Genomic DNA, 12,481 nt, shown 5'->3' on the forward strand with positions numbered 1-12,481 from the left:
GAGGATGCGGTAAAGGCTGTTTGAATTTAAATTCTTTTCCTTTGGGGGGATGGGGGGGCAGATTTTTTTAAAGGCAATTTTAGTGCTGGAAAAAGTTCCTAGCAAACAGCAGTCCTCTGTAAGCAGTGTTAGGAGTAATGCCTTACCCTCAGCCCACGGTGTTTTTCTACCCACCAAATTCTGGTGCTTGCCCTGAGTGAGGGATGCTGAGGGACTGGGTGTCTGACCCTGGGCAGATTCAGTCCCTCAGACTTGGGGAAACACACTGGTAGATGGTAGAAATGTGTCTACCATCAGCCACGAGCTAGAATGAGTTTCTCTGCAATAGTTATGGCAGAATCACCATGAAAAAAACTCTGTATGGACCTGGGCAGAGATGAGGATGACCTAGAAATAGAAAACAAGATTTCTGTTTCAGGAGTGTGCGATCTATTTGACAAGTGATACACACACACAGAGATCCATGAAACATTCAAGGGGAGAAGGATAGGAGATAATGTAAGTCTGAAGTTAGAGGAGAGGGGACAGAGTCATAGGGTGATCAGGTGGTAAGGGTGGGGGAGGAAGGCTGTTTTTTGAGCCAGGTCTTAGACAGGGACCTACAGATTGGTGAAACAGAAGAAGACTGTGCCAACTAGAAATAGAGGCTTAGATGGAAATGAACCCCTTCCTGAGCAGGTTGGTAGGCAGGCTGGCTTGGCTAGATTGAAGGTTCTGTAATAGAAAGCAATGAGAAATGAAGAAAGTTAAACATAAGGGGAGGGAAACTTTGTGGAAGGCGTGAATTCTAATCTTAGGATTCAGGTTATGAGGCCACAGGAACTGCCATAAGATAGGATAATCAGTACAGAATTGGCTACTGAGGAGAATGAACAAGAAGTTGATTAGTTACCCAAGTGCAAGGTGATCAGGGCTCTTCTATCTGGACAGATGGCTGTGGGCACAGATGGGGAGCTAAGGGGCCATTGGGACTCTGATGGCTAATTTTCTGTGTCAACTTGGCTGGGCCACAGATATTTGTTCAAACATTATTCTTGGTGTTTCTGTGAAGGTATCTCTTAAATGTTTAAAGTCTTTAAACCAGTAGACTTTGAGTAAAACAGATTGTCCTCCAGAACGTGGGTGGGCTTCATCCAATCATTTGAAGGCCCTAATAGAAAAAGACCAACCTCTCCAGAAGAGAAAATCCAGCCAGCAGACCGCCTATGAACACAAACTGCAATTCCTTCCTGGGTCTCTAGCCTGCCAGAATACCCTACAGATGGATTTGCCAAGCCTCCACAATCATGTGAGTGTTATGGGCTGAATTGTGTCCCCCCAGAATTCATATGTTGAAGTCCTAACCCCCAATATGTCACAGTGGGACTGTATTTAGAAACAGGGCCTTTAAAGAAGTAGTTAGGGTTACATGAGTTCATAAGGTGGGCCCTGGTCCAGTGTGACTAGTGTCCTTAGAAGAAGAGGAAATTTGGACACATATGTGTCCAGAAGAGAACCACAGGAAGAAGGCAGCTACCTACAAGCCAGGGAGAGAGGCCTCAGAAGAAACCAACCTCACCAACACCTTGATTTTGGACTTCCAGCCTGCAGAACTATGAGAGAATCAATCTCTGTTTAAGCCACCCAGTCTGTGGTATTTTGTTATGGCAGCCAGAGCAGACTAATACAAGGATAGCAGATTATAATAAACTCCTTGAACCCAAGGGCCATGCATTAAGCCTATCCCCCAGCTCAGTGCCTTACACATGGTGCGTGTTGATGAAATGTTGTGCTAGATCTGGATCCCCTCCAATAGGAATGCACTGCTGAGAAGGCACAGGGGAAGATAGACTCACCTGGGATGAAGGGAACGAGAGCTCCAGGATATAGATAAGGTGGGAACTTTGTGTTCTGGTTGGAGCAATGTTCCTTAGGGATCAAGTCAAGTGAAGAATGATCTGAAACTGACTTATTTTGTATTCTCTGGTGTGCCTAACACAAGGCCTAGAACCTAATCAACACTCAATACAAGTTTTGTTGAACGACCGACTGAATAAGTGACCAAGACAGGACTGGGAGATGGAGTGCTCTTACACCTTTTCAAAAACCACTTAAACATACATGTATGCTTGCATGTGCTAGAAATTTTCTGAAAGAGGTTGTTAACGGTGGTTACTTCTGGGGAGTGAACTGGGTAAGAGGCCAGGATTACTTTTCACTGGATACCTCGTACTGTTTATGCATTTTCATCATGAATGCATTACTCCTGGGTCATTCAATAGCTAATTCGATGATGTGCATCCCTGGGCTGAATGAAAAGAGGCAACGGGGGCTGGAGAACATTTTATCCCATCATTTGTCCCCTTCCAATATCCCCACAAAAACTTTTCAGCCTTCCCCAAGGGCCATGCAAACACATTGATGGAGACCAGCAAACTTGGGTCTTCATAAGCCACTCCACAGCACCCAGAGGGAGCACAGGGTGATGGTGTAGAACCCCAGCACAACAAGATAGCTTTGGAAGAGCAATCGGTCAAAGCGCTCCAGGAGGGCCAGCCACCCAGCCTCCTGTTGGTCCGCCTGGTCCTGGGTCTGGAAGTAGCTGCTGATACGTTGAAGCTGGGACCAGACTTCCCTCAGGGTCCATGGCTGGGCCTGGTGCTCCTGACAGGTGGGGGACTCTACATGAGAGGAAGACACTCTAGGTGAGCCAGGGGCTACCAAGGCTCCCCCAGCCTTCCCAGTGAAGCCGATGGCCTCAACCTTCAAGAAAGGTGGTGGGCAAAACTGGGCAGTGGGTTAGTTAGGATTGGGGACCCTCTCCCTACCTGCTGAGGGGAGGCAAGACTGCGCTGAAGGAACCCCTGGAGAACACAGCAAGTAGGGTGTTTGTGTAAGTAGGGTGTCGAGGCTACAGCCATCCGGGAGATTTTTCTGAGCTAGCAGCCAGCCCACATTGACTTAGAGCTTCAGGGGCTGGAATGGTTCTTTTTTTTTTTTTTAATTGAGGTATAATTGACATATTATATTAGTTTCAAGCGTACAACATAATGATTCAATGTTTGTATACACTGTGAAATGATCACCACAATAAGCCTAGGTAACATCCGTCACCACACAGTTACAAATTTTTGTTCTTGTGATGAGAACTTTTGGAATGTACTCTCTCGGCAACTTTCAAGGATACAGAGAAAATATGGACTGCTTCATGACTTTGCATGTCATCCTTGCACAGGGGCCATGCTAACCTCTGTATCATTCCAGTGTTAGTATATGTGTTGCCAAAGGGAACACTGGGATGATTTGTATACTTTTGCACATTAAGCGATCAGATCCCACATGTATACAAACTATTTGTGTGTGTGTGTGTGTGCGTGCGTGCACATGCACGCACTCTGCTATTCTGGAGTCAATGGCTCCAAACTGGAAAATAAAACAAGCTAAGGGGACTGAGGCCCTGATCTCTAGGCTGACATGTGGCTTCCTGGCAAGCCAGCAGGAGACAGTCTTCAGTCTCCAGGGAGGTCATGTAATATGCAGGGCAGAGGTTAAGAAGCAGGTGTTTCCATTTTTTCATACAGCTGACTCAAGACGGCCTGGTACTCCACCCATGGGAACTAAGGCTGAGGGTGATAAAGCAGAACCAGACAGGGACCCCAAGACTTCTCACAAACCTGTTACGCCAGTGAGCTGGGCCCAGGGATCCATTCTAGACCCTTCCGCATCTGTGTCCCCTCGAAAGCACAAGAAGGTCCACTCCCGCTGGCTGCACTGCTCATCATGGAGGAATTTGACCAACAGGATGGACTTGCATAAGCTGAGGACCAAGAAGGCCATGCAGACCGTGAAGAAGACCCCTGAGGGAAGGAGCCAATGGAGGTGGAGTTAGCAGGGGTCCCTGGGCCTCTTCCTTCCCCATCTGAAAGACAACATCAGATCTTGGACAGAAGTAATGCAAGACAGGTACCTAGAGACCCCGGAGCTGCTTACCAATTAGAGGGGTTGTCACTGCGCTCTTCGGCACCTCATCAGACATGTTAAGCCTGAAGACGGTGTAGCCCACCAGCACGCTGCTCTTGAACACAATCCTGGCGTGGCAGGTGGGCGGGAGATAGAAGCTCCCCAGGTCCACGAGCATTAGGAAGATGCTGGGAATCAGAAGGCTCACAACATAGACCAGTGGGCGCCTGCGAATCACCACCTGGACAGGGATGAGGAATCTGTTGCCAAGAGGGTCTAAGCCAATGGACAAATGTTTGGCCAAAGAACACTTAGCCAAGAACACTTTCTGCCGTCCCAACATTTCTGCATAATATGAAAAGTCTATGTAGTTCAGAATAGGAGATTATCTTGTGGTTTAGAAAATAGAAAAAAATCCTTTAAGCTTTTACATAGAACTAATATTAATATTATTAATCATTATAAGAAGAAGCTACCATTTATTTAGCACTTGCTCTATGCCAGGCACTGGAAGAAGTGTTTCATATGATTTGTCTTATTTAATCCTCACAACAGCTCTGAGGGCTGCTCTGAGGGCTGGGTATTATTATTATTATTTTTTAACGATTTTATTGGAGTATAATTGCTTTACAATGGTGTGTTAGTTTCCGCTTTATAACAAAGTGAATCAGCTATACATATACATATATCCCCATAGCCCCTCCCTCTTGCGTCTCCCTCCCTCCCACCCTCCCTATCCCACCCTTCTAGCTGGTCACATAGCACCGAGCTGATCTCCCTGTGCTATGCGGCTGCTTCTCACAAGCTATCTATTTTACATTTGGTAGTGTATATATGTCCGTATATACACTACCACTCTCTCACAGGGCTGGGTATTATTATATCCATTTTACAAACTGGGAAACTGAGGTTCCTAGAGATTAAATTGCTTGTCCAAATTCGCATAACTGGTGAGTGAGAAACTGTTTTAAAACCAGGTCTTACACCAGAATCTTTCTTTTTAAACCATTTAGTTTGCAATATATTGTATTGGTTTTGGTTTAGTCTCTCTTCTTACCTGGGATGCAAACACCTTAGTACCTGTGTATCTGTCAGAGTCTTGTTAGGAACAAATAACACAGTTAAACTGAGAAAGTTGAGGAGGGCTTGACAAGGTGTGGGCAGGACATAGAGAAACCACAAGGAAGAGGACAGTGCCCCAGGGATTCAGGGGACTGCGTCAGCTGTTCCTACCCTTAGGCCTGAAAGGACCAAAGACCGGGAATGTGGTTGGAACTTGAGGGGACAGAAAGCTGGTTGGACTTGTGGCTTCCTTGTAGGAGCACAGCCAGCTGGCGGAGACACCGTGGGGTGGGGAGAAATGGAGAGATAAATGCCCCACTCACTCTCCCCCCTCCTTCCAATCTCCTGCCACTGCCTCCCCTGCCCGCTACTGGCCAAACATGACCAGGAGTCCCAACTCTACAGGCCGTAGACCAGCCTCCAGGAGCAAAAGTAGATGTGAGGTGGGGGCAACTGCAGATACCCAGCAGGGCCTGCAGCACGGCTGGGCAGAGAGCGGCTGAGCAGGTTTTTTAGCTGGGAATTTAAGACTCATAAAATTACAATGATTGCTGTTGCCATTTCGTTATACCTAGCTTCTCTGGGATGGGAATAGGAGATGTCTGTAATTAACACAAAATCTATTCTCATCCTTCCTGGAGAGAAACTATGATATGACAGGGCTGTTTCCCCCATCAGACACACTTACTGCTTTGCAATGACCGTTTGAGGGTGAAAATGGCATTTTTTAATCTTTCATGGGGCCAGAAATAATACCTATCTTACAGTGGGTGTTCGATAAATGTTTACTGAACAAATGAATGTTCTGAGCCACGTTGCTGTTAGATTTGGAAAAAAATAATGTCTGAAATCTCCCATTTCTCTGATTCACCAAACAGCTGGACGACTTCTACGTGTCAGATAGTGTGCTAGATACTCTTTCACATGGGATGTGAGTTATTTGCTCTTCACTGTCAGTTTGTTGGGAGGTAATAGAGCATCCCCACTTTATAGATCTTTAAAAATAAAGCTCAACCCCCTAGGTAAGCTGAGTAAGTGGCAGAGCTGGGATGTGCTCCCCCATCTTCTGGTTCCAAGCGCTGTGCTCTTTCCCATACAGCCTACTCTTGGTCTGATCAGACCTCTGAGCTGAGTTCAGGGTCTTCTCTCTCACCTCTGCCTCCCTCTCCGGATGAGGATCACATAGACGGGAGCCAGGGCAGAGACCAGGGAAAGAGGAGAAGGTGGTGGGCGAAGAGCCTGGCTGGGTGAGACCAGATGTCACCGTGCTGGTGAGAGCAGGGCCTCCCCAGCCTTTGGGTCTGGAAGCGTGTCCTGACTCAGTGGAGTTCTGCAGACCAGAGCCATTCGGCGTATTGTAGTCGGGCTATTGTCTTTCACATGAGACATAACTGGCTGCAAATATCTAAACCAGAGGGACACTCACTGCTTTGCAATCATTTGGTTAAAATACATTTTTACCCAAGTGCAGTCAACAAGGAAAACCATGACCTGTCATTAACCTGCACCTTTCTACTCCCTTCGTTGTGCTGTGACAGACATAGCCGTGTTTGGAGGCGCAGAGGGAAGGGAGTCAAGGGGCCAGAGTCCACAGGGGCTCTTGTGTTGTGAGCCCCACCTGGGCTGTTGGTGATCTAGCCATATGGGGAGATGGGGGCGACCAAGCCTGCTGTCTCTGGAGGATAGAGGTGGGAAGACCCCCAGAGACTTCATGGTGGATGTTACATAAAGGAGATGAAAGGAATAAGAATACCACCCTAAAGAAAAGTACCAGTAGGCATGTTGGTTAAGCAGAAAGAGCCCAGACTTAGAGTCAAAGGAACAGCAGAGTTCCTAAGCTTCTCAGTTTGATGTGCTGGTTCAAGTGATTCTGGATGGTATCGAACCTCTCCTTGCCTTGATTTTTCCCTTTTTAAAAAAGCAGTTTACTTTTGCCTTGCCAAGCACCTTGGGTACAATTGAGATTAGCTGTTGTACTCTTTAAATAAATTTCCCGTGTAAATAGCACATGCTGAGATGACTCTTCTCCACCCAGAGGCTGATGCAGAAAGTGAATGGAAATCTGGGACAGAACCAAAGATGGGCAGTGTGGCTCCTTAGGGTCCCTGGTTCCTAGGAAAGTGCAGTTTCACCAAACCTCATGTTCCCCAAGGTGCCAGGGGAGAGGCGTGTCAAGAGCTAAGAGGCTGAGAGGCACGCCAGCTTCGTGCAGTCACGAGGAGCCCGGCACTGAGATGGGCCCACGCTTGAGATTCTTAATAATTTTTAAGCAAGGGACCCTGCATTTTCACTTTGCAGGAGGCCCCAAAAAGTATGTAGCCTGTCCTGTTGTGACGATACTCCTCACTGGCTATCAACAATAGCTGAAAGTAAACAGGTAGGTACAAGGGTGGACAATTAGCTTGGACTGTGACATAAAGCAGAAAGCTCTATGTCTATGTTTGGCTTGTAAAATCGTGAAACTAGGCAGACCCTCCAGAACTACCTTAACCATTTTTCTGCCTTTTAGCAACTCCTAAGACAGATGTTCCAACTCCTAAGACAGATCAAATAGTTCCTACAGTTTTGGTTTTCTTCAAGCACAAAGGACCCACCTTTTTCTTTAAGTTGATCTGGGGGCAATGTTACCTATGGACTAGACTAATTTTCTCTACAAGCCCAGTACAGCCTAAAGAAACTCTAATTTTATCCCACAGTTTTCAGAAATGTTTTGTTTTCATGATCTCCTTTGATCCTCAAAGCCCTCTGTCCCCCTACTCAAGAAACATGAATTGAGCATGAACAGAGTATCAGGCACTATCCTAAATGATAGAGTTAGAACTGGTGACAGGACAAGTCTCTACTCTTGCCCCCCAAACCCCCAACCCACGTCTTATGGGATCAGGAACCAGATTCTGATGGTTAGATATTTCACAAGTCTGCAGATCGAAGTTTGCCCCAGAATGGACCATACCCAGAGTCTATTCTTGATTTGGTGACAAGATTTGGGACTTTCTGAGTTAATGTTTAGGTGATATTCTGGTCTTAGAATCAGTACTGGAATGGGTTAAGACATTTGGGGATGTTGGGATAGGGCGTCTATATTTTGCACATGGGACAGACATGAATTTGGGGGAGTCAGAGGGTGGCAGATGGTACTGGGTTGAATAATGCCCCCCAAAATTTGTGTCCTTCCAGAAGCTCAGGATATGACCTTATTTGGAAATGGGATCATTGCAGATGAAATTAGTTAAGGTGAGGTCATATGGAATAGGGTGGGCCCTTAACCCAATATGACTGATGTCCTTGTAAGAAGAAGAAAAAATGGATCTCCTTTGTATCCATTCAAAGGATAATGCCATGTAAGGATGGAGGCAGGCATTGGCGTGATATGTCTACAAGCCAAGGAAAGCCAAAGATTGCTAGAAACCACCAAAAGCTAAGGGAGAGGCATGGAGCAGTCTCTCCCTCAGAGTGCCCAGAAGGAACCAACCCTGCCAACACCTTGATGTCAGATTTCTGACCTCCAGAACTGTGAGAGAAGAAATTTCGATTGTCTTAAAGTGGTACTTTGTTATAGCAGCTCTAAGAAACTAATACAGGCGACTTGGCCGGTAACACGCAGTGGAAGGATGCCACAGACTGGACTGGAATATTACTGCTTATCTTTAGTTGTGTGTCACCATCATATAGGATTAGGCACAGAGTTTCTGGAGTCAAGTCCAGGCTCCACCAGCCACCCTATAACCTTGGTGAAGATACTTAACTTCTCTGCACCCCAATTCAAACACCTGTAAAAATGTCGATCCTTAGCGGCTACATCTCATAGAGATGTGAGGGTTACAGTACGACCTCTTAAAGCAGTGCCTGGTTTGGAGTTAGTGCTTGGTTTTGTGGTTACTGTTACCATGTCTCCCTGGGCAGATTTTGAGGCCTGTGATAGGAACCAAGAGACTTGTTTTATTCATGCTTGTGTCCTCAGTGCTCAGCATTGAGCTTGGTGCACGATAAAAACACAAAAGGTGTTCATTGAGCTGTATTAGAGTCTGTTAATAATGCTGCTTTTAGCTCCAGTAGGGTGGGAGAGTGGAGTGAACCCAAAGGGGGGCTCTCATCTTAAGGTCAGTGTTCTGAGGGCTACCTCTCTGCAGGTCACGTCAGGCAGTGACCCCTGTATGCCAGGGAACGGTATGTCTCCAGCTCAGTGAGACACCACTCTCTGCAGAACTGCCCCTACCTAGAGCCCATCATTTCTAATGGACTAAAGGAGCTGGTGCCTTTAAATTCCACAGAAGGGGAAGAAAAAGCACTTTGGTTTCAGTCCGTATTCTCCATTAGACACCCTTCAGGTGTTAGCAATATTATGCCACAATTTCATTATCCATTAAAGCCAGGTAATAATAAGTACACAAAGGTATTTGCAGCCTATTGATGTTAATGAAAGAGATCAATCTAATTCAGAATGTGTATATAGAGAGCTCCTTGGAGATGGAATAGGCCCCAAGGTTAGCCTCTAACTGCCTCCTTGATGGTAGACCTCACCAGTACTCAATTTTGCATGACCATCTTTATGACATAGTTGGAATTTTGACGCCCAGACTCACGCTTCATACAGAAGCCCATTCTCCTCCTCTCCCAAGCCCCTCCTAACATTCCCGATTCAGAAAGAATGGGAAAGTTGCGGCCATTTAAGTAAGATCCTTGCACAAGAGTGAGAGTTTCTTGGATCTAGACCATGGGTCGGGTTGGATTAGCAGAAAGTCCGTGATTCCAGGGTTACTTGAGTGACCCTGGAAGGGTTTCTAGGGGTCTAAATTCTATCTCTCTATCTCTCTATCTATCATCTATCTATATGTCTGTGTGTGTGTGTGTGTGTGTGTGTGTGTGTGTGTGTGTCTCTCCTCTCTTTATCTCTGTCTCTGGAGTGACCTAATAGAGCTTAGAAGGATCCTCTATCAAGTTTCTGAGCTGCATTCAAAGGATATCTCAATGAAATTAATCTACCCTACTCTAGAAAGGAAAATTACATCTGAAAGTGAGGGTAAACAAGGCGCCTTTCTTTCCCAGATGCCCCTCTGCATTTTTCTAGGAGTCCCCTGTGGGCCTCCCAATTCTGGCCGCATGAAATTTAGTCAGTGAGAGGACATCTGTGGTCCAGCTCACTTTAGTTCCCACAACGGTCTGCCCTTTTCTATCCAACATGAGTTCTCAAATTTTATTTCTACCGCCTCTCACTTCTACCCTCATTCTTTTTTTTTTTTTTTTTTTTGCGGTACGCGGGCTTCTCACTGTTGTGGCCTCTCCCGCTGCGGAGCAACAGGCTCCGGACGCACAGGCTCAGTGGCCATGGCTCACGGGCCCAGCCGCTCTGCGGCATGTGGGATCTTCCCGGACCGGGGCACGAACCCGTGTCCCCTGCATCGGCAGGCGGACTCTCAACCACTGCGCCACCTGGGAAGCCCTACCCTCATTCTCTAACAAACAAAAAAGAAACAAAACACTACCATATAGAAATCAAATGTTCACCCTGCTCTTTCTGGGAACCAGCACCTCTGGCAATGTGTTGGAGGAAACCTCCCCTCCTATGGCTGCTGGATCGGGTGCCAGGCTGCACACAGACATCCTCGTAGGCAGAGGTGCCTGTGCTCTGGGCCCCCTGTGGAATGCAGCCTGACTCCAAAGTGTCACCGGTGCCCTCCGATCAACAATACATGTCCTAGAGCTGCAGACAGGATTGCACATTAGCCAGAACTAATGGGGCACCCGGAGCATTTGGTTCAGTATCAATGGCAGCATGTACATCAGGCCCAGGTTGATGACGTACTTAGAAAAGATCTTTGTTCCTCCTGCCTGCCCCACCTGTTCCCTACCCCCTGCTGGGTAGCCTGGACTTGGACATAGGAGGTGATTAGATTAAGAGGGACTTGGCCCTTTGCTGTCAGGACCCTGGCAGGCCCATTGTTGGCATGGAACTGGGCTCTGAATTTCACATTATTGGCTAAAGGTCATTGAAGGACACCAGGGTGACTCGATTGCTAAATTCAGGGTAGGATGTCTGGCACGGAGTAGGAGAACATGGGCCGACACGGTGCACATAGGGGGAATAGGGAGTCAGGGAGGCTGAACGAGGTCGAGGGGGACAAAGAACTGAACTGGAGAGTCATTCAATCTACTTTGTCTTCCAAAGTTGCAGGAATGCCCCTGAGTCTGACTCCCTGCCTTACCAAACACGATCTGTGGCTCTTCCCAGGATTCTTTCCCTACTCTGTTCCAGAGGGCCAGGGTGGAAGGCAGCCTGCTAGATAACCAACCTTAACCCCCAGGGCAAAGGTCCCCAGGGAGAAGTTCCAAGGGCATGAAATCTCGCACCGATGTCCCCTCCAGCCCCACTCAATGTAAACACTGAATGGAAAAGAAGGGTGGCAGTGAAGACAACAAACAAATGGGACCTTGGTCCCCAAGATCCAGGGAGGAGATCGTCTCCTCCCTTTAACAATCTTTTACGCCTCTGTTCATCATATATAACATGGAGCTAGGACATAGAAAACCTCTTGCCAGGACTTCCCTGGTGGTACAGTGGTTAAGAATCCGCCTGCCAATGCAGGGGACACGGGTTTGAGCCTTGGTCCGGGAAGATCCCACATGATGCGGAGCAACTAAGCCCGTGCACGAGCCACAGCTACTGAGCCCACGTGCCACAACTACTGAAGCCCGCACACCTAGAGCCCGTGCTCCACAACAAGAGAAGCCACCTCAACGAGAAACCCACGTGCAGCAGCAAAGAGTAGCCCTCACTCGATGCAACTATAGAAGAGCCTGCGCACAGCAACGAAGACCCAACACAGCCAAAAATAAACAAACAAATAAATAAATAAAGTAAAAGAAGTAAACCTCTTGCCACTGTTGAGAAGACAATTAATATCTAGGGTAAATGGTGACATGTAACTACAAATAATGGCTGCTCTATGGAGAGAGTGCGTTTGTGTGAGCGGGAACACACACTCCTGTTTACCTGCCCCGTCTCCCATCTTTGTTTGTCTCCTCCGTGCAGTGTAGGTAATGGTGTGTGCAGCATTCTCCAGAGTGCTTGATAGGTGACTGTGTTCCACCCTGCATGTGCTACTCCCTCACATTTCCCTTTAATGATCTCCATTATTCGGGCTGCATTAATAATGTTTGTGGGCTGATATCTTTAAGATTAATGAGGTGTTTACTCTTAGCCAAGAAACTCATTGAAATTAAAAAAGCTTTCTTTTTCCCCTCCCTTTCTCTTGGTAAAAAAGTGGACAAACAAGCCACAATGCAAGCTTTGATAAAAACCAAGCAGAATAGGCAAGAACCCAAGCCCTACCGCAAAGAAGGTATGAATTGGGAGTAGCTGGTGCCTGGAGTAATACATTAGTCATGTTCAAATCACAGCTGTGTCTGAGAGGCCTTGATTTAACAAGAGCTCTGCTAGAAAGCTGCATACCACACCTTTTAACCAATGGAGGACTTCTGT

The 12,481-nt window shown here is 46.9% G+C and overlaps 1 protein-coding gene across 1 annotated transcript in view; it reads right to left on the reverse strand.

The window, feature by feature from the left end:
* Nucleotides 1-2,424: 2,424 nt before the first annotated feature.
* Nucleotides 2,425-12,481, reverse strand: part of HTR3B (5-hydroxytryptamine receptor 3B) — a gene marked incomplete at both ends in the record, with an annotated part of 34,790 nt that continues 24,733 nt past the window's right edge. The window contains 3 exons of the mRNA XM_082844344.1: nucleotides 2,425-2,660; nucleotides 3,654-3,836; nucleotides 3,970-4,180. Coding sequence (XP_082700470.1) covers nucleotides 2,425-2,660; nucleotides 3,654-3,836; nucleotides 3,970-4,180 — 630 coding nt within the window. The remainder of the gene's footprint in view (nucleotides 2,661-3,653; nucleotides 3,837-3,969; nucleotides 4,181-12,481) is intronic.

Source organism: Leucopleurus acutus (assembly GCF_964270905.1).
Source record: "Leucopleurus acutus genome assembly, chromosome: 8".
In the NCBI taxonomy this organism is placed as follows: domain Eukaryota; kingdom Metazoa; phylum Chordata; class Mammalia; order Artiodactyla; family Delphinidae; genus Leucopleurus; species Leucopleurus acutus.